The sequence below is a fragment of the Littorina saxatilis genome, linkage group LG9 (genome assembly GCF_037325665.1).
Source record: "Littorina saxatilis isolate snail1 linkage group LG9, US_GU_Lsax_2.0, whole genome shotgun sequence".
NCBI lineage: Eukaryota > Metazoa > Mollusca > Gastropoda > Littorinimorpha > Littorinidae > Littorina > Littorina saxatilis.
In genome coordinates, this window is record NC_090253.1 from 24,733,572 (window position 1) to 24,755,062 (window position 21,491).

General features: G+C 44.3%; 1 protein-coding gene across 1 annotated transcript in view; it reads right to left on the minus strand.

Moving 5' to 3' along the window:
* LOC138975684 (dynein axonemal heavy chain 10-like) overlaps positions 1-21,491 on the minus strand; it is a 186,492-nt gene that overhangs the window by 115 nt on the left and 164,886 nt on the right. The window contains exons 67-80 of the mRNA XM_070348421.1: positions 20,994-21,123; positions 20,352-20,625; positions 16,270-16,373; positions 14,335-14,487; positions 13,355-13,693; positions 11,711-11,911; positions 10,786-11,091; positions 9,121-9,310; positions 8,448-8,623; positions 6,917-7,084; positions 5,848-6,015; positions 5,212-5,392; positions 3,058-3,203; positions 1-2,651 (exon numbers count right to left, since the gene is read on the minus strand). The exon at positions 1-2,651 is cut by the window's left edge and continues 115 nt beyond it. Of these exons, the coding sequence (XP_070204522.1) occupies positions 2,505-2,651; positions 3,058-3,203; positions 5,212-5,392; positions 5,848-6,015; positions 6,917-7,084; positions 8,448-8,623; positions 9,121-9,310; positions 10,786-11,091; positions 11,711-11,911; positions 13,355-13,693; positions 14,335-14,487; positions 16,270-16,373; positions 20,352-20,625; positions 20,994-21,123 (2,683 nt within the window). The 3' untranslated portion in view covers positions 1-2,504. The remainder of the gene's footprint in view (positions 2,652-3,057; positions 3,204-5,211; positions 5,393-5,847; positions 6,016-6,916; positions 7,085-8,447; positions 8,624-9,120; positions 9,311-10,785; positions 11,092-11,710; positions 11,912-13,354; positions 13,694-14,334; positions 14,488-16,269; positions 16,374-20,351; positions 20,626-20,993; positions 21,124-21,491) is intronic.

Here is a 21,491-nt window from a genome sequence, read left to right on the forward strand (position 1 = left end):
CCTTCTAAATAATAATCACCGCATCAAATAAGTAAAAATAATAAATAAATAAATAAAAATCAAATGAATAAAAACAACCCTCCCCGGCCTACCCCTTTTCTAAATACCAATTAACGAATACAACCCGTCACGCTTGCGTAGAATGTTACTGTCCATTAAAACAAACAAAACAAGAAGAGCAAACGCTCGATCGAGTCACTTTCGCAGTTCTGAATATTATATGAGGCATCAGATGGACAGGAAGAAATTGCTATTCACAACACAATGAGTCACGTTCACATAAAATTTGAGCCCGGTCACTTTTATAGTTTCCGAGAAAAGCCCAACGTTAAGTTGTGTGTTGCCGAACAGAAAAGGCTAGTTATCTCCCTTGTTTTTCTGATAACGTTCGTAAAAGGCTACAGATGTAAATACTTTGATGTAAAGAATAATCCTACAAAGTTTCAATCACATCCGATGAACTTTGTCAAAGATATAAAATGTCTAATTTTTCCTTTGACGCTGACCTGTGACCTTGAAAAAGGTCAAAGGTCAACGAAACCATCGTTAAAGTGTAGAGGTCATTGGAGGTCACGACTAAACAAAATATGAGCCCGATCGCTTTGATAGTTTCCGAGAAAAGTCCAACGTTAAGGTGGTGTCTACGGACGGCCGGCCGGACGGCCGGCCGGACAGACTAACACTGACCGATTACATAGAGTCACTTTTTCTCAAGTGACTCAAAAAATAACAGGTGTGCAGTCCACGTCAAAACCTACATGTGTGCACCCCACGTCAAATCTAACAAGTGTGCAGTTCACGTCAAAACTAACAGGTGTGCTATTCACGTCAAAACTAACAGGTGTGCAGTCTACGTCAAATCTCACAAGTGTGCTGATCACGTCAAAACTAACAGGTGTACGGTCCGCGTCAAAACTAACAGGTGTACGGTCCGCGTCAAAACTAACAGTCAACTCGTCCTATTTTCGAGAACAACTGCAGCATCCAAACTGCACACAACGAATACGTGTCGAGAACGACAGAGAACAACTGCAGCATCCAAACTGCACACAATGAATACGTGTCGAGAACGACAGAGAACAACTGCAGCATCCAAACTGCACACAACAAATACGTGTCGAGAACGACAGAGAACAACAGTACTGCAGCATCCAAACAGCACACAACGAATACGTGTCGAGAACGAAAGATAATAACTGCAGCATCCAAACTGCACACAACGAATACGTGTCGAGAACGAAAGATAATAACTGCAGCATCCAAACTGCACACAACGAATACGTGTCGAGAACGACAGAGAACAACTGCAGCATCCAAACTGCTCACAACGAATAGGTGTCGAGAACGAAAGATAATAACTGCAGCATCCAAACTGCACACAACGAATAGGTGTCGAGAACGAAAGATAATAACTGCAGCATCCAAACTGCACACAACGAATACGTGTCGAGAACGACAGAGAACAACTGCAGCATCCAAACTGCTCACAACGAATAGGTGTCGAGAACGAAAAATAATAACTGCAGCATCCAAACTGCTCACAACGAATACGTGTCGAGAACGAAAGATAATAACTGCAGCATCCAAACTGCACACAACGAATAGGTGTCGAGAACAAAAGATAATAACGGCAGCATCCAATCTGCTCACAACGAATACGTGTCGAGAACGAAAGATAATAACTGCAGCATCCAAACTGCTCACAACGAATAGGTGTCGAGAACCAAAGATATTAACTGCAGCATCCAATCTACTCACAACGAATACGTGTCGAGAACGAAAGATAATAACTGCAGCATCCAAACTGCTCACAACGAATAGGTGTCGAGAACGAAAGATAATAACGGCAGCATCCAATCTGCACACAACGAATACGTGTCGAGAACGAAAGATAATAACTGCAGCATCCAATCTGCTCACAAAGAATAGGTGTCGAGAACGACAGAGAACAACGGCAGCATCCAAACTGCACACAACGAATAGGTGTCGAGAACGAAAGATAATAACGGCAGCATCCAATCTGCTCACAACGAATACGTGTCGAGAACGACAGAGAACAACTGCAGCATCCAAACTGCACACAACGAATAGGTGTCGAGAACGAAAGATAATAACGGCAGCATCCAATCTGCTCACAAAGAATAGGTGTCGAGAACGACAGAGAACTGCAGCATCCAACCTGAAGGGAGGGGGCAGTCAGCATTGAAAAAACTGTTCACTCAGTGTTCAACAAATGTTTCAAACATATTTACAACAAGGTGTCTAAAAAGTGTTCCACAAGGATCAAGTCGGTGTTAAGGATAAAACAGCTAAGAGCCTCAGTAGGCAATGTGTTCCAGTATGAAGAAAAATCAACATGGTGTTCCACAATATTTTCAACAAGATGTTTACTCAGCGTCCAAAAAGGTGTTCAACCAATGTTCAACAAAGTGTTCAACAGGGTGTTCAACAAAGTGTTTAACAAAGTGTTCAATTTGTGCCCAACAAAGTGTTCAACAAGGTGATCATTCGGTGTTAAGGATGAGACAGACGCCCTGCAACACCCAGTGGCTGATGTGTTCAGAAGTGGACAGGTCGGCTTCAAACACCAGCCCCACGCCCATAGCGTTCCGTCGCTGTGACGTAGTGTACACTGGTGTGCGAAAAGTGTTCTGAAATCACATATAACACACGGAGGGAAGTTAGGTGTTTTGGGTTGGAGTGTGTGTGTGTGTGTGTGTGTGTGTGTGTGTGTGTGTGTGTGTGTGTGTGTGTGTGTGAGTGTGTGTGTGTGTGTGTGTGTGTATGTGGTTTGTGTGTGTGTGTGTGTGTGTGTGGCTAAGAGAGAAAAGGAGAGAAAGAGAGAGGGGAAGAGAGAGAGAGGGGGGAAGAGAGAAAGGGGGAGAGAGGAAGGGGGGGGAGAGAGAGAGAGAGAGAGAGAGAGAGAGAGAGAGAGAGAGAGAGAGAGAGAGAGAGAGAGAGAGAGAGAGAGAGAGAGAGAGCGTCGTGAAGCCAGCTTTGCGAAGCAGATTTCGCGGAGTAAACTTGGCCCAGTTAATTTGAGGCTTGATTTCCTACCTGCAGTTTGAGGCGATGAGATTCAATGGGGATGATCTTGAGGACGGGCAACTCCTGGATGAGCTGCTTGGGTCTCTGGCGGATGAGGCAGCTGTTCTCCACGTCCCACCCAGCCCCTTCCAGGTACAGGCCGCAAACAAACGTCCCTGCACACAATACACGTGTTCATGAAGATGTTCAAAGCCATTAACGTCCCTACACACAATGCACGTGCTCATGAAGATGTTCAAAGCCATTAACGTCCCTACACACAATGCACGTGCTCATGAAGATGTTCAAAGCCATTAACGTCCCTACACACAATGCACGTGTTCATGAAGATGTTCAAAGCCATTAACGTCCCTACACACAATGCACGTGTTCATGAAGATGTTCAAAACCATTAACGTCCCTACACACAATGCACGTGTTCATGAAGATGTTCAAAACCATTAACGTCCCTACACACAATGCACGTGTTCATGAAGATGTTCAAAACCATTAACGTCCCTGCACACAATGCACGTGTTCATGAAGATGTTCAAAGCCATTAACGTCCCTACACACAATGCACGTGCTCATGAAGATGTTTCCCGCAGTGGGGCACTGCGGTTATGAAATTAAAAGCCCCTCCTGTTTTTGGAACCGCAGGAGCTTTCTAGTTTGCTGTTAGGTAGATTTTTGGTTCCTCTTTCCTGTCATGCTCTCTTTTTCTTCATGAATTCTTTTCTTTTTTCTGCCTTCTTGCTCATTCACCTGTATTTTTTCCAAAAATCTCTTCTCTTGCCGCTTGTCTCGCGATTCATGTATAGTTTAATCTGTTAGTGTTCTGATGTAAGTCCAGCAGTAGATAGGTTAAGCCTATTTTAACATACTGGAAACTGGTAATCTTCCAGTAGGTATTAATTTAGTTTTACTAAAGCCTGCTGGGACACAAGTAATGGGTTAGTGCATTTGTAAACAGGAATCGCTTGACAAGTGGCCCCCTTCATCCCCCCCCTTCCTCGTCCTGATATGGCTCTGCGTAGTCGGCTGGACGTTAAGCAACAAATAAACAAACAAACAAACAAACAAACAAACAATGAAGATGTTCAAAGCCATTAACGTCCCTACACACAATGCACGTGCTCATGAAGATGTTCAAAGCCATTAACGTCCCTACACACAATGCACGTGTTCATGAAGATGTTCAAAGCCATTAACGTCCCTACACACAATGCACGTGTTCATGAAGATGTTCAAAGCCATTAACGTCCCTACACACAATGCACGTGTTCATGAAGATGTTCAAAACCATTAACGTCCCTGCACACAATGCACGTGTTCATGAAGATGCTCAAAACCATTATCTGTCCTACTCACAATGCACGTGTTCATGACGATGCTCAAAACCATTATCTGTCCTACTCAGGTAAGACCGTGAACAAAGTCTCTAAAGGCTGTCCTTAAATGAGCCCGAAGTTGACTTCTCAAAGTCTTTTTACGGAAAATGCAGTGTCAAAACTTTGGGTAGCGAGTTTTTGAAGTAGACTTTGCGAAGCTGACTTCGCCCAGTTAATATCAGGCTGAAAGCAGATCCTCAACCAACAGATATTTGAGGCGACAAGGCACTTTCAAGGTTACGGAACCCTTCCCGTTTCCTCAATATTTAAAGGAAGCGAATAAAAGTGATTGCTTGTAAATGGTGTGCAAGAGTGCCGCTGTAGATGGGGAATGTCCTTTGAAATACTGACTGTAAAATGCGTTTCAACCAGAATGTCGGCATGCAAGTGTTTACTGAAACATGTCTTTGCTGTTCCATTCATGTACAAGGGAAGCAACACTCCGCACTGCGTGTGACTTAGAGAAGGCAAATATGCACATTCATCACTCCTTAATCGTAAATACATCATTTTACAACATTACTCGTGTTTTTTGTGATTCACCCATCTAACGTGCTGTTTACTTCGACGATGTTCAACCGATTTTGAAACGACTTTTGTCAGCGATAAGTAGGTGATAAGTTGCCAAGACAAACGTTGTCAATTAATGTGAACGGTCAACTCGTTTTGGATGGATTGGATTGGATTGGATTGGATAAGATTTACAGTCCAGTGAGGTTACCCTCACACAATAAAATGACCTCGACTCCACCAAAACCCTATCCTCACACACACAAGGTGACGTCATTTTTACCTTGTGACGCCACTTCCGTGACGTCTTCGGGGTCAGCCCACTGGGTGACGGAGGTGTAGAGCGTGGACTTGTCCAGCGGCCAGCCATTCATCCTGCACGTGGCCTGCACGAGGGCCGTCAGGTAGGACTCGGGGATGTGCAGACCCGACAACCACATCACTGACGGTTCAACGTCGGTCACCTGTAAGACAGTTAGAACGATGGTGGTTGTGGTGTAGGTGAATATGCTGATGCTGATACTGATGATTATGCTGCTGATGATGTTGATGATGACGACGACGACGACGATGATGAAGTTGAAGTTGATGACGACGAGGATGGTGGTTGTGGTGCAGGTGACGACGACGACGACGATAATGATGATGATGATGATGATGATGATGATGATGATGATGACCATGGTGGTGGTGATGGTGATGATGATTGTGATGATGACGCTGGTGGCTGTGATGATGACGATGCTGATGGCTGTGATGAAGACGACGACGATAACGATGATGATGATTCAAATCCATAGCTAAACAAGTGACAGCAAAATGTGCACTTCGCACCATCGTTTTTTTAGTCAGCTCTCCAACACCAACATACTCATGCAGGTAATACAATAAACTGAGAAAACGAAGAAAAGAACCTCACCCATCCATCGTAGAGCTTGAACCGTCTCTCAAAGTGGATCATCCAGTTGCCGAGCGACTTGAGCGTCTCGGGGGCCAGACGGCGCCAGATGTAGGGGATGAGGCCATTAAAAAGACTCTTGGCTACGTCATCCAGCTCACTGCTCATCCCCACCTCTCCTGCCAACGCCTGCAAATGTCACGTTAAGGTTGAGGACTAATTCAGTTACAAAGAAGCCGACATGGGTAAAGACACATGAAAATATCTAAAATAGATTTTTTATGTTTAAATTAAAAGCATTTTGTTTAAATCCTAAAGCCTGATATTAAAATAATGGGCAAAGTCTACGTCAGGAAGTTCGTTGCACGAAGCTTTGGCACTGCATTTTTACTTCGCAAAGTCTTCGCGAAATCAATTTCGGAAGTCCTGGAGCGTTTGTAATGTCATGTATATTTGGTTTAAAGGAACTTCTTAGTTTCTAAAGTTTAGGTAGGAAACTAAACAGATAATAAGATTGACAATGAATGTATCTCGTATGCCCCCCCCCCCCCCCCCCCACCTGTCCACTCTTGGCATGCACGCAAAACAGCCATCACCTGACAACACCATTTGCATTTCGTTCTCTTAGCCCTTTTCCCTCAGGGCCTAATATCGCCCATTTGAGCTTCCATTTTCAGGGACAGCGATAAGCCTAAAGCCTCAAATTAACTGGGCGAAATCGACTACGCGAACTTTACTTCTCGAAGCTGGCCGCACGAAGCGTTAGTACTGAGTCTTCAGTAAAACATAACTTCGTGAGGTCTTTGTGAAGTCTTTGTGAAATCCTCTTTGGCCACAATCACAATCAAGGACCGCCTTAAGTAATCGTAGAACGTAGAAATGTACTGTTGGCGTGTTGTATTCAACGACCAACGCTCAACTGGCAAGGCAAGGTAAGGCAAGGCAAAGAATGCATTTAAAAAACCTCAAGGGGGTACATGAAACAAGAAATACAAGAAAAAGAAAGAAATGCAAACTGTTTCAACATGTACATAAGCTCATTCCGATGAGAGAAAAAAAGAAAAAGAGAAAATTTGAAGTAAACACTGACCCGTTTGAGCGTGGCGAGCGAGCTGCCCATCCTGACGATGAGCTTGTTGAAGCGCTCCAGCTCCTGCAGCAACACCACTGTGGTGGGGGAGATGTCCACGCCCAGCTTCTTGCGGATCTTGTCCATCTCGAACACTGCCGGCAGCTTGTTCAGGATGTCTGTGGCAATCTGAACAAGGACAAAATACATTAAAACAAGAAGAGCAAACGCTCGATCGAGTCACTTTCGCAGTTCTGAATATTATATGAGGCATCAGATGGACAGGAAGAAATTGCTATTCACAACACAATGAGTCACGTTCACATAAAATTTGAGCCCGGTCACTTTTATAGTTTCCGAGAAAAGCCCAACGTTAAGTTGTGTGTTGCCGAACAGAAAAGGCTAGTTATCTCCCTTGTTTTTCTGATAACGTTCGTAAAAGGCTACAGATGTAAATACTTTGATGTAAAGAATAATCCTACAAAGTTTCAATCACATCCGATGAACTTTGTCAAAGATATAAAATGTCTAATTTTTCCTTTGACGCTGACCTGTGACCTTGAAAAAGGTCAAAGGTCAACGAAACTATCGTTAAAGTGTAGAGGTCATTGGAGGTCACGACTAAACAAAATATGAGCCCGATCGCTTTGACAGTTTCCGAGAAAAGTCCAACGTTAAGGTGGTGTCTACGGACGGCCGGCCGGCCGGCCGGACAGCTGGCCGGACGGCCGGCCGGACAGACTAACACTGACCGATTACATAGAGTCACATTTTCTCAAGTGACTCAAAAAAACAAGAAAGGTATGTTGTTGGAACGTTTCATTATTGACAAAACAAAACGTTACGTTTTGTCAATAATGAAACGTTCCAACAACATACCTTTCTTATTTATTGATTCTGAATTTAGGAACGTTGGCAGTCTATTTGTTTTTGGATTTAAGGACAAAATAAATTATAATTGTATCGATTGACCATTATATTTCTCTTCTTTGAGCCATGTGACGTCAGAAGCCGACTAAAACTCTTATTTCGGCGGCAAGCCGAGACTGCAAAAGAGTGCATGTTTGTGTGGATTAAATCGAACAAAATAAAAGGAATTCTGACTGATCGATACATAAATGTGATTTGTATTTTTGACCAAAAATGACTTTTTGACGCAGATCTCGACGGTCATGGTTCACACCGGGAACAATGGCTGTCTTGATCTGTTGAACATATTAAATATTATACTTTGGTCAAATATGCAAATAACGTTTATTGTATGTTTCAGACACTCAACAATTCGTGACGTAATTTCAAATGTAACAGAAAAGAATACAATCCCAAGTTCAAACTAGGCGTTCATCGAAACGACAACATTGATAGTTGTCTTTTCCTTAATTTTTGTCTGGTGCCTTTTTTTTTTAATAAACAATTAAGGAGGAATATTTACCTTGTCTATGAACTCATCCCTGCTGATGCCTCCGCTTGTCTCCCTGGTCTAATTTGTTTCTTTGCCTTATTTGTTTGTCTGGTGTGGTTATTTTTTAGACAATTACGGAGGAATACTTACCTTGTCTATGAACTCATCCCTGCTGATGCCTCCGCCCGTCTCCCCGGTTTGTGGCTGCAGTTCCACAAGGTTGCTCCACATGTCTCTTGCGGCGTACGTATAGTACCCGATCTCAGCGTTAGGGTGCAGGCCAAAAACCTCGGGTGTGTTCGCCAGAGGCAGCGTTTCTATGTAATCTGTGCATATCGATGTGTACTAGGGATTAAGTTATTTGAACATTGGAGTGGGAGGTTGGTTGGGTGGCGGGGTGGTGGGGTCGGGGGGGGGGGGGGGGGAGGGAAGGCAGACAGTAAAACAAAAACAATCTCGCACAATCTCGCAAACGTCCAGATGCATATATATATATATATATATATATATATGTGTGTGTGTGTGTGTGTGTGTGTGTGTGTGTGTGTGTGTGTGTGTGTGTGTGTGTATGTGTGTGAGTGTATGTGTGTGCGTGTGTGTGTGCGTGTGCGTTTGTGTATGTGCCTGTGCGTTTCTGTGTTATGTGCATATCTCCTTCTGTCAGTCTCTATCACACACACACACACACACACACACACACACACACACACACACACACACACACACAAACACACAAACACACAAACTCACATACACAGAAATCAGCTTTACATGTTAGATTAACACTTAAAATATATATATTTTCTTGCTATTTGTTACCCACCCATGTAGAGTTCCTTGGGGTGGTTTGGGTTGATGTTGGCGAGGTCGGGGATGAAGTAGTCGACGTGGTCGTCGTGGTAGAAGTGGAAGGGCTGGAAGGTGTCGAAGATGAAGTCACCCATGTACTCGTCCATGTAGGTGTTGAGGATGCGCCGGTCAAAGAGATCGATAGCCCGCCCTCCGTACATTACCTGTATGTGCAGGTAGAATGATTGGCTATATTAAATCAAATCAAATCAAATGTACTTTATTATCTCAACCTGTGTGTGTATGCTTGTGCAAATTATCAGACACTACTGTTGTGGCATATTGTTGAATAGTGTACTGTATTGATTAGCCTTGTATTCAATTGTATTGTATTGTGTTGACATAGTGTATTTTATTCCCCCCTCTGCTTCTTTACCTCTGTAAACTTGTAGGGGTAGTTATTTTTCGATAATGACCCAGCAACCAAACAAATAACGACCCAGCAACAGCCTGAATCCTCGATAGTGCAATGGGTTGAGAGGTTGTTCTGTTTCGGAACTACTTTTTGCGACTGAAAAGTTCAGAACGCTCTAATGTACGAAGTATACATCTCTGGAGCAAACAATACAAACATACCGCATTTAAATTAACAACTACAGGCCTGAACACATGAATCTCCATATAAAATCCATGAGTTCGGTTGTTTTCTGAATCTCATCTGCCGTGGCTCAAGCCGTTCATCACAAGCAATTTCCCAAGGCAAGTAACTCATACTTTGTCTAGCGACAAGAGTAGTTCCCCTTCTTTTCTCTCAGTTCCTTCGACAACAGACTGCAATCCGACGGTCAGTTTTCAACAATATTTCATTTAATAAACAGATCACACGCAACCAAATGCACACATCTCATCAATTTAAACAACATAAAGGGGTTTCATACACTATTTTCCCCGGAAAACTGAACTTCATACAGTTTTTAACGTTGGAACACGGGTGCAAAAGTTCGTCTGCTAGTCCCATTTGACGAAAAAACATTACCCTAAGCGATACCAAAACATATACAGAACACACAATATCTGCCTTTGCCGCCACAGCAGAATAACAGCATATCTGTGTACTTGATTTTAGCCTAAAATAGGAAAACTGACAAGAAGTGTTAACAGAATGGAATGATTTGCACGGAACTATACAACCGCGCATTAATCGATCGCCTGCGCAGGTTGACTGGTTGAGAGAATAGGATTCGATCAAACTTTCGCAAAAAAACTCCTCTTTTCTTTGAATAACTGAAGAAAGGAGGAATAAAGAGGTTACACACCTCGTCTCAGTGATTATCAAAAATAATGGTCTCAGTTCGCGGTCATGAAAAAGCTCGCTAAAGCTCGCATTTTTCATGATCCGCTAACTTCGACCATTATTTTTGATAATCACTGAGACTCGGCATGTAACCTCTACGTATTGCATTGAATTGAACTGCATTGGCTTGTATTGTAGTGTAGCGTAATGTAGTGTAGTGTATTGTAGTGTAGTGTTGTGTTGCATAGTGTAGGGTAGTGTAGCGTAGCGTAGTGTAGTCTAGTGTAGTGTAGTGTATCGTAGTGCATTGTACTGTACTGTACTGTACTGTACTGTACTGTACTGTACTGTACTGTACAGTACTGTACTGTACTGTACCGAACTGAACTGAACCGTAAAACTGACCTCGCCGATGAGATACTTCAGGCTGTTCCAAGGGATGAGCTCGTCCCCCTGCTGCTCGGCCTTGGTTAGGTAGGTGTTAAGGATCTGCATGCACACGCGGAAGTCGGACTCGTTGAAGTCGTAGGGCACGTTCCAGCCGATCTTGCCGTACTTGCGGCGCTCCTGGACCACAGCGTGGAAGAAGGCGAGCACGAAGACCAGGGAGGTGAAGGACTTGTGGATGCACTCCATCAAGGAGCTCTCTGGGGTCTTCAGGTAGGTGGAGCGCAGGTTCAGCTTCAGCCCGTTGGGGGGCTCTGTCACTACCTGTAATAAGAACAAGGCGGGGGTTACGCTATAGAGATATCTGACAATTCCGACAAGATGCAAACTGGAAGAAGTGTGTGTTATTTATATACAGTTAACAGTGTACGTGGGAGTTTCAGCCCATGAACGCAGAAATTTAAAAAAAAATACATGGATTTCACACACGTTTTTATATCGCTGACAATCTTATATTTACACAAACAATATTGCAAGCAACACGTTTCTACCAGACGCTCTCCCTTCTCGCTTTTTGTTCTCAAGGGTTATTTTATCTCAAGACTTTGCAATCAGCAATGGTGTGGAATCAGTAATAACAGATGAATATGGATGACATGACGGATCTATGAAAAGTTATACAAATACTGACATCGAGAAGACAAATTCGGACGGGCATACTGACACTAACAGGACACACACACACACACACACACACACACACACACACACACACACACACACACACACACACACACATATATATATATATATATATATATACACACACGCGCGCGCCTAGGCATTTTCGAAGAACGGACTGAAGACAAACAGTACCAAAATCACAGTAAAAAGCACAAATGACTCCACAAGCATCCCACGCGTATACAGCACAAGAACCCACCTTAAGGCACCGCTGCAGAATACCAATGGGGAAACTGGGAGTAGGTTCCGTGGTGAGCCAGAGCCTGAAGTCAGGGTGAGGCTTGTGGAGCTTCTCCAGCTGTTTCTCCAGCTCCCTCAGCCAGTACACCAGCAGGTGGCAGTTCTGCAGCATCAGCCACTGACCTCGCTGGATGGCCACTTCTAGCAACAGCAGGGCCACCTAAAATGGTTGGACGCTATCAGTGATACTCGCCCTGGGAACACCCATGACATGACTGTACGTCCTGTATTAACACTTGCTGGACTATCAATCTAAGCATCAGCCAATGACCTCGCTGGATGGCAACCTCCAGCAACAGCAGGGCCACCAGAAATGGTTGGATGCTATCAGTGATACTCGCCCTGGGAACACCCATGCAATGACTGTTCAATAGTAACACTTGGTCCAAATAGTGTCCACATGATGGACTATCAATCTTAGCATCAGCCAATGACCTCGCTGGATGGCAACATCCAGCAACATCAGGGCCACCTGGAACGGTTGGGTCATTGTGTTGTAAAGCTAAAAGACCTGACAATACTTGACACTGGTCATGCGAACACGATGCATTGACAGTCTTTTATTAACATCGGCTGTTAATAGTGTCCAAAGGATGGACTATCATCAATCTCAGCATTAGCCACTGGTCTCGTTGGATGGCTACTTCTAGCAATAGCTCGGCCACCTGAAATGGTTGGGTCAATAAGTTAATAACCGGACAATACCTGATACTCAAGGCAACATGTCGCAATGAGAATGAGTTTTATATTAACACTAGCTGCTTAATATAGTGTCCAAATGATGGACTATGCAATTCAGCATCAGCCACTGGCCTCGCTGGGTGCAATGCCACTTCCAGCAACAGCAGGGCCACCTCAAATGTCATTTTATTGCAGAGGAATCCGACAAGTGTTATCAGTGGTCTTTGACCTGCGCAAACCCATGCAATAACTGTCCTATTGGCTGCGAAGAGTGTCGTGAGAGGATTGATAGATATCAGCTTCTTACACTGACCACGCTGGATATACACCTTCAGCAACAGTAGGGCTATAGATATATTTTGACGGTAAAGATAGAAGATGCTTTTTTGCGACACCTGTCTTAAGAGGTTTGATTTCAGAGCCGTTCAAAAAGATGTCATAAACTTTGTGCACTTAGAGAAAATGTTCCCTTAAATCACAAATATGACGATTTTAAAAGGTCAATCAAAATACCATTAGGTGTATTCTGACTACCGGCACGGTTGGCCTAGTGGTAAGGCGTCCGCCCCGTGATCGGGAGGTCGTGGGTTCGAATCCCGGCCGGGTCATACCTAAGACTTTAAAATTGGCAATCTAGTGGCTGCTCCGCCTGGCGTCTGGCATTATGGGGTTAGTGCTAGGACTGGTTGGTCCGGTGTCAGAATAATGTGACTGGGTGAGACATGAAGCCTGTGCTGCGACTTCTGTCTTGTGTGTGGCGCACGTTATATGTCAAAGCAGCACCGCCCTGATATGGCCCTTCGTGGTCGGCTGGGCGTTAAGCAAACAAACAACAACAAAAAAGTATTCTGACTATAATGGCGGAGGCGGAGGCTTAAATGTAGGGTAATCATGCGCTGAAACAAACAAAATCCGTCTCTACCTTCTCCTGCCCCTGGCCCATGGACAGGTACTTGATCTTGGAGTGCTGGAAGCCGATCCTCTCGGCAAGCTTCATGAGATCAGAGGCCGGGTCAGAGCCAGGACTGAGAATGAAGACCACGGGGGTCATAGGCGTGCTCTGGTCAAACACCGAGTCATAGCTCAAGATGGGCGGAGTGACGTATTTCTCGCTTTGGACTTCAGTGACGTAGTCCATGACGGCGCGGTAGATGCGGTCCACACGAAAACAGCGGATGAGCATGAGGCGTTGGAAACTGGTCAGTGTCTCATCGTACTGCATGGGCAGCGGCTCGGACTCTGGGGTGTCGTGGTCAAACCACTGCGGGTAACCCCCAAACAGAACGGACGACCAGTTTTATATTTTTTACTTGAATATTAAACAATGGAATAACAGACGTAAGGGAGAAACTCCGTGTCCATTGATCATTCAAGAATTCTCTTCACATCCTACGTATGATGATACTTACTACCTGTTTGTGATGAGGCGTCAGAATTATTCAGACATTTTTGTTTTAGTATTTCTTACGAATTTGAATAATGCGGTGACAGCTGGTTTATAACTGTTTCCGCCCCCCACCCTAAAACAAAACAAACAAAAACAAAATCAAATTTTATTCCATAAAAGTGAGGCGAGATGTACATAGTGTCACAGTGAAAATTCAGCTCCGTTTGGTTTTTTCTTTTTTTGACCTCGGTTGCATGCCCTTTTTTCCCCTCTTTCTTTCTTTTTTTCTCAGATTTTTCCGATCTCCCAGGTCAGTTTATGTGCAGACCTGCTAGTGCGTTATCCTCCTTTGTGTGCACACGCAAGCACAAGACCACGTGCGCACGGAAAAGATCCTGTAATCCATGTCAGAGTTCGGTGGGTTATAGAAACACACAAATACCCAGCATGCTTCCTCCGAAAGCGGCGTATGGCTGCCTAAATGGCGGGGTAAAATTGCCACTATTGCCACTCACGTCTTTCCAGGTCTCTGCATTCCTCTCAAAGTCACTGAGCAGCGCGGAGAAGACAGGGAAGGTCTCCCCCAGGCGCAGGCAGTCCTCCCAGCCCTCGTCAGGCAGTGCCTCGAACGGCTTCTGTCGCTTGCTCTTCTCTAGGGAGATGGCACCCTGTGGGAAGGACATAACAAGCATGGAAGTGACAACCCTGGCATTTTTATCAGCCCGTCAAAAGTAACAAAGACGCAGTCAATCACCTTATAGGACAATATAATCACGTTTAGTAACTCACTCGTGCAAATGCATGAGTGACCGGCACGGTTGGCCTAGTGGTAAGGCGTCCGCCCCGTGATCGGGAGGTCGTGGGTTCGAACCCCGGCCCGGCCGGGTCATACCTAAGACTTTAAAATTGGCAATCTAGTGGCTGCTCCGCCTGGCGTCTGGCATTATGGGGTTAGTGCTAGGACTGGTTGGTCCGGTGTCAGAATAATGTGACTGGGTGAGACATGAAGCCTGTGCTGTGACTTTTGTCTTGTGTGTGGCGCACGTTATATGTCAAAGCAGCACCGCCCTGATATGGCCCTTCGTGGTCGGCTGGGCGTTAAGCAAACAAACAACAACAAATGCATGAGTAAATGTGGGAGTTTTAGCCCATGAATGAAGATGAAGAAGAAGAAGAAGTAACGGGAAAAAAAAATATCAAACATGATTTGCGCACTCTCCTTCTCTTTCTCACTCTCACTCTGTCTCTCTCTCTCACTGTCTCTTTCTCTCTCCCCCCCCCCCCCCCCTCTATCTCTCTCTCTCCCCCCCCCCTCTCTCTCTCTCTCTCTCCCCTCTCTCTCTCTCCCCCCTCTCTCTCTCTCTCCCCCCCTCTCTCTCTCTCTCTCTCTCTCTCTCTCTCTCTCTCTCTCTCTCTTCAAACATCTGACAGTAGGTTTACCCTAAAGTAGCCGCTGAACAAAATTTTTCATGCGAAATCTAACGTTTGCATTTCAATGTTTGCATTTTCCTTCAATCTTCTTGAATACATTGGAAACAAAAACTGTACACAAAAACAAACAAGAAGGGCAAAGCCCATACGACTCACATGCTTGACCTTGACCTTTACATGACCTTGACCTTCAGGATCAAGGTCAAATAACTAAACCTAGCAATGACATCATACACTAAGAACTGCTTTACACATTTTTCCTACCAAAATACATGTGACCTTGACCCAAGGTCAAGGTCATCCAAGGTCATGCAACACAAAGCTGTTAATTCAAGACATAGGAAGTACAATGGTGCTTATTGGCTCTTTCTACCATGAGATATGGTCACTTTTAGTGGTTCACTACCTTATTTTGGTCACATTTCATAAGGGTCAAAGTGACCTTGACCTTGATCATATGTGACCAAATGTGTCTCATGATGAAAGCATAACATGTGCCCCACATAATTGTTAAGTTTGAAACAGTTATCTTCCATAGTTCAGGGTCAAGGTCACTTCAAAATATGTATACAATCCAACTTTGAAGAGCTCCTGTGACCTTGACCTTGAAGCAAGGTAAACCAAACTGGTATCAAAAGATGGGGCTTACTTTGCCCTATATATCATATATAGGTGAGGTATTGAATCTCAAAAACTTCAGAGAAAATGGGAAAAATGTGAAAAATAGCTGTTTTTTAGGCAACATTTATGGCACCTGCGACCTTGACCTTGAAGCAAGGTCAAGATGCTATGTATGTTTTTTGGGGCCTTGTCATCATACACCATCTTGCCAAATTTGGTACTGATAGACTGAATAGTGTCCAAGAAATATCCAACGTTAAAGTTTTCCGGACGGACGGACGTCCGACTCGGGTGAGTACATAGACTCACTTTTGCTTCGCATGTGAGTCAAAAAACCAACCGGGACAGAAAGAAAAAAAAGAATAAATAAAAAATAAAAAAATAAAGGCAACGCCGACCTTGATGAAGAAGTCTAGCTCCTCCTGCGTGACATTTTCCTCGTCCTGCTGCAGCTTGATCGTGATTTGGAACGAGAACAGCAGCTTGTGCATCTCGAAGATTCCTACCAACAGATCCACCATGATTAAAGGCACAGTAAGCCTCCCGTAAACCATCACAGATACTGTCAGGCTTTTACACACAGTACAAACACCCTTCCATTTGAACGCTCACCAAACGGGAACATCCTAGGTGCCCTACGTAAAGAGCGAGCAATGTTCAAAGAATTTATTTTTGCGTGGTTTATCTTACCCCTGAGCCATCGTGAACCCGTGTGATCCAGTTTCCCTTTTTGGCTCACGTAAGTGTAGCCTATGCGATGCTAACTTTTGTCTGTCTGTGCGTGCGTGCGTGCGTGCGTGCGTGTGTGATAGAAACTTTAACATTTCCGAGTCTATGGATAAAGCTCGCATAAGAAGATTACGTCTCGGTCAAAAGTGTTTGACGTGTGTGATAGAAACTTTAACATTTGAAGACGTCACATTATGACGTAAGAGGGTTAGACGTCACGCGAAGGAATTACTGAAAGTCTCGGTCATTGTTATTGTGAGCGGGCCGAGACTAGTGTCTCGCTTTCTTGCACAGTTTCACCTATGCTTACTGTGTGTGTGTGTGTGTGTGTGTGTGTGTGTGTGTGTGTGTGTGTGTGTGTGTGTGTGTGTGTGTGTGTGTGTGTGTGTGTATGTGTGACGGAGTGATTGAGTTTGTGTTACTGTTTGTCGATTTCTTACGTGAGCCTTGAAGGCTTCGCCTCTTGTTCACAATGTAGTCGTCAGTTAGTTATTTGAATGCGACTATTTACAATAGCACGTTTTTATGCACGAAACAAACGGCTGTGGTTCACAAGAACTCTAGCGATGGCTTTTGACTGTTGAGAGGAACGGCGATATGCACTGATAAACCGGAGTCGTCTGCTACGACCCTTGCGTGACCCTGCTTCCGGGCTTTTCTTTTTTCAAACTTTCACAACTTCGAATTGTACTGATCTTGTCTTGATGAAAAAAGAATTCTTTAATGATTAAAGAATGTTTGTGTAACAAGCTGTCAATTTATTATTTAGATTTTAAAAGTTAGGTCTAGCGCAAAAACGCACCACGGTCCAAAAACATTTTGATAATCATCGATTCACGGCTATCGCCAGTTTACATCGATAGAATGAGACCCGAAGGGAAGTAACTCATGTTTGACCTGAGTTCAGGATGGGTCCAAAAAGTGTTCGAGACAATCTGCAAAATTAATTCTTTAAAAATTGCTCGCTCTTTACGTAGGGCACCTAGGATGTTCCCGTTTGGTGAGCGTTCAAATGGAAGGGTGTTTGTACTGTGTGTAAAAGCCTGACAGTATCTGTGATGGTTTAGGGGAGGCTTACTGTCCGGGCGTGAATTCCGGTATTCATAACAGCCCTCCAGCACCAAAACGAGGCGCCATTGCTGTTGAGGCCAAGTCCACGAAAATACATTCTTTGAAAATTTCTCATGCTCGACAGAAAGCAGCCAGGATGTTCCCGTTCGATGAGCGTTCAAATGGAAGTATGCTTGTACTATATGTAGACGCTCGGGGAGCTCTGTGATGGTTTACGGGAGGCTTACTGTGCCTTTAATAGTAACCATCAAAAATGATTGAAGTGAGTTCCCTTTAGTTTTCTGCAGTCACGTGACTTGTGACTGCCGATCACTTCCCTTGTGCATTTATTTTTTACATTTAGTCAAGTTCTGATTTTTATGTTATGGTTATTTTACCCCCTGCTTGATGGGTGTTAGGAAGAGTGTAGTGGTTGATTGGTGAAGTCTTGAGTGTGCTGTGTGTGTGTGTGTGTGTGTGTGTGTGTGTGTGTGTGTGTGTGTGTGTGTGTGTGAAGAGTGTAGTGGATGATTGGTGAAGTCTTGAGTGTGCTGTGTATGTGAAGAGTGTAGTGGTTGATTGGTGAAGTCTTGAGTGTGCTGTGTATGTGAAGAGTGTAATGGATGATTGGTGAAGTCTTGAGTGTGCTGTGTATGTGAAGAGTGTAGTGGATGATTGGTGAAGTCTTGAGTGTGCCGTGTGTGTAAAGAGTGTAGTGGTTGATTGGTGAAGTCTTGAGTGTGCTGTGTATGTGAAGAGTGTAGTGGATGATTGGTGAAGTCTTGAGTGTGCTGTGTATGTGAAGAGTGTAGTGGATGATTGGTGAAGTCTTGAGTGTGCCGTGTGTGTAAAGAGTGTAGTGGTTGATTGGTGAAGTCTTGAGTGTGCTGTGTATGTGAAGAGTGTAATGGATGATTGGTGAAGTCTTGAGTGTGCTGTGTATGTGAAGAGTGTAGTGGATGATTGGTGAAGTCTTGAGTGTGCCGTGTGTGTAAAGAGTGTAGTGGTTGATTGGTGAAGTCTTGAGTGTGCTGTGTATGTGAAGAGTGTAGTGGATGATTGGTGAAGTCTTGAGTGAGCTGTGTAAGTGAAGAGTGTAGTAGATGATTGGTGAAGTCTTGAGTGTGCTGTGTGTGTGAAGAGTGTAGTGGTTGATTGGTGAAGTCTTGAGTGTGCTGTGTATGTGAAGAGTGTAGTGGATGATTGGTGAAGTCTTGAGTGTGCTGTGTATGTGAAGAGTGTAGTGGTTAATTGGTGAAGTCTTGAGTGTGCTGTGTGTGTGTGAAGAGTGTAGCGGATGATTGGTGAAGTCTTGAGTGTGCTGTGTGTGTGTGAAGAGTGTAGTGGTTAATTGGTGAAGTCTTGAGTGTGCTGTGTGTGTGTGTGAAGAGTGTAGTGGATGATTGGTGAAGTCTTGAGTGTGCTGTGTATGTGAAGAGTGTAGTGGATGATTGGTGAAGTCTTGAGTGTGCTATGTGTGTGAAGAGTGTAGTGGTTGATTGGTGAAGTCTTGAGTGTGCTGTGTATGTGAAGAGTGTAGTGGATGATTGGTGAAGTCTTGAGTGTGCTGTGTGTGTGAAGAGTGTAGTGGTTGATTGGTGAAGTCTTGAGTGTGCTGTGTGTGTGAAGAGTGTAGTGGATGATTGGTGAAGTCTTGAGTGTGCTGTGTATGTGAAGAGTGTAGTGGTTGATTGGTGAAGTCTTGAGTGTGCTGTGTGTGTGAAGAGTGTAGTGGATGATTGGTGAAGTCTTGAGTGTGCTGTGTGTGTGAAGAGTGTAGTGGATGATTGGTGAAGTCTTGAGTGTGCTGTGTATGTGAAGAGTGTAGTGGTTAATTGGTGAAGTCTTGAGTGTGCTGTGTGTGTGAAGAGTGTAGTGGATGATTGGTGAAGTCTTGAGTGTGCTATGTGTGTGAAGAGTGTACTGGATGATTGGTGAAGTCTTGAGTGTGCTGTGTGTGTGTGAAGAGTGTAGTGGTTGATTGGTAAAGTCTTGAGTGTGATGTGTGTGTGTGTGTGTGAAGAGTGTAGTGGTTGATTGGTGAAGTCTTGAGTGTGCCGTGTGTGAGAAGAGTGTAGTGGTTGATTGGTGAAGTCTTGAGTGTGCTGTGTATGTGAAGAGTGTAGTGGTTGATTGGTGAAGTCTTGAGTGTGCTGTGTATGTGAAGAGTGTAGTGGTTGATTGGTGAAGTCTTGAGTGTGCTGTGTATGTGAAGAGTGTAGTGGTTGATTGGTGAAGTCTTGAGTGTGCTGTGTATGTGAAGAAGGAGAAGGCGTTTGCCATTAAAATTTGCTTAAGATTTTTCTTTGTGTTCTATCTTTTTTGAATGATGTATGTTTGATAAAATGATAATTCATGTGCACTTCTGGCAGTATGTTAGTTTGTTACCTAGCTGTCACTACGAATAACGTTGTGCAGACCACCACCAGTCAACGAATTGTGGAGTCGGTGGGGGTAAATAAGTGGAATGTCCGTACACACAAATGCCTAGATTTAAAAGCGAGCAATGGATGTAACAAAATGTTGTCTAGCTGCTACAAGGACGATTTCATTTCAAATCGTACAAACTGCAAGAACCCCCCCCCCCCCCCCCCCTTCACTTGCACGTGTCTTGATTCTTTTGTATCTCTCCGTCTTTCTTCCAAAAGCACACATCCCGCACTCGCCCACGCACACACAACGCCCCTCCCCACATTCTTACCTGTACAGCCATACTTGTAGACGTTGTAGGTGAGTGTATCCATCATGTTGTTAAGACGCTGACAGAGGATGGAGTCAGGCAGGGACCTCTTGAGGGAGTACTTGAAGACGTCGAGGTAGGCGGACAGCGAGTACTGGTACATGCTGTTCACACTTGACAGGTCACCCAGAACGAAGAAGAGGATGGCGCCACGCTTGGCTGCCGGTCTGTAACCGTCCCGCAGGCGTTCGATGTCGATGGCCGTCTTGGCCCCAAGCCGTAGCTTCTCTGACACCTGTGTGAAGGAGTGTTAGCTTGTTTGTTTATTGTTGTGTCTTATTGTGATGGACTGAAACGAAACTAGTTTTGAGCATGGCTACTGCCATGCAAACAGACAGTCCATAAACTCGCATCGGTCCGGAATAACAACCAAGCAAGCAACCATTGTTGTTTTTTGTCTCGGGAACCCATTGGTCATGCGAGACAGATTTAGCATCATTCCTATTCTCTGTTTTGTTCTAGACCTGCTTAAACAGCTATTCAAATTTAACCATTTTTAACAATGTGTCAAGTAAAAGGTAGACGGTTCCTTCAAACAACGATACTCAGAGACCGTTTGACGATATATAAGTATATATTACAGATTACAATCAAGTCATCTACCTCTGTGGCCTTGGTCTTGGTTTCTTCTAGCGTCTCGACGAGCTCGACGTTGTCCAGCATGTTGCCTGAGGACGTGGCCAGCTCTCTCAGCAAGGAGTCCTCGAGGTCTTTGAGCAGCTTCTTGTTCTCACTGTCAGTGGACACGGCATGCGCTGACGTTATGCTTTTGTACACTTTTTATTCAAAAGGTGCAACAGTTTCCACATTCGAACCTGCCTTCGTGACCACCTCTCGATGACAACCACCTACCCACAAAGACGTAGGCCCCTAAGGATCCCCGACTAGTTGTCCTGTCAATAACGACTACTGTATGTCGATTCCTTGGGTGGTCGTTATATACGGACAGGTTCGATTGTATTAATAATCAAACTAATATTTGTCATGCTCCTGTCGTATGGATCTGCCATATACCCTCTTTCAAAACACAGCAAAGGGTTTCTTTCATAACGAAAGTGTCTGCCACGGTATAAGTATATATATGTGACCCTTCACCACGGA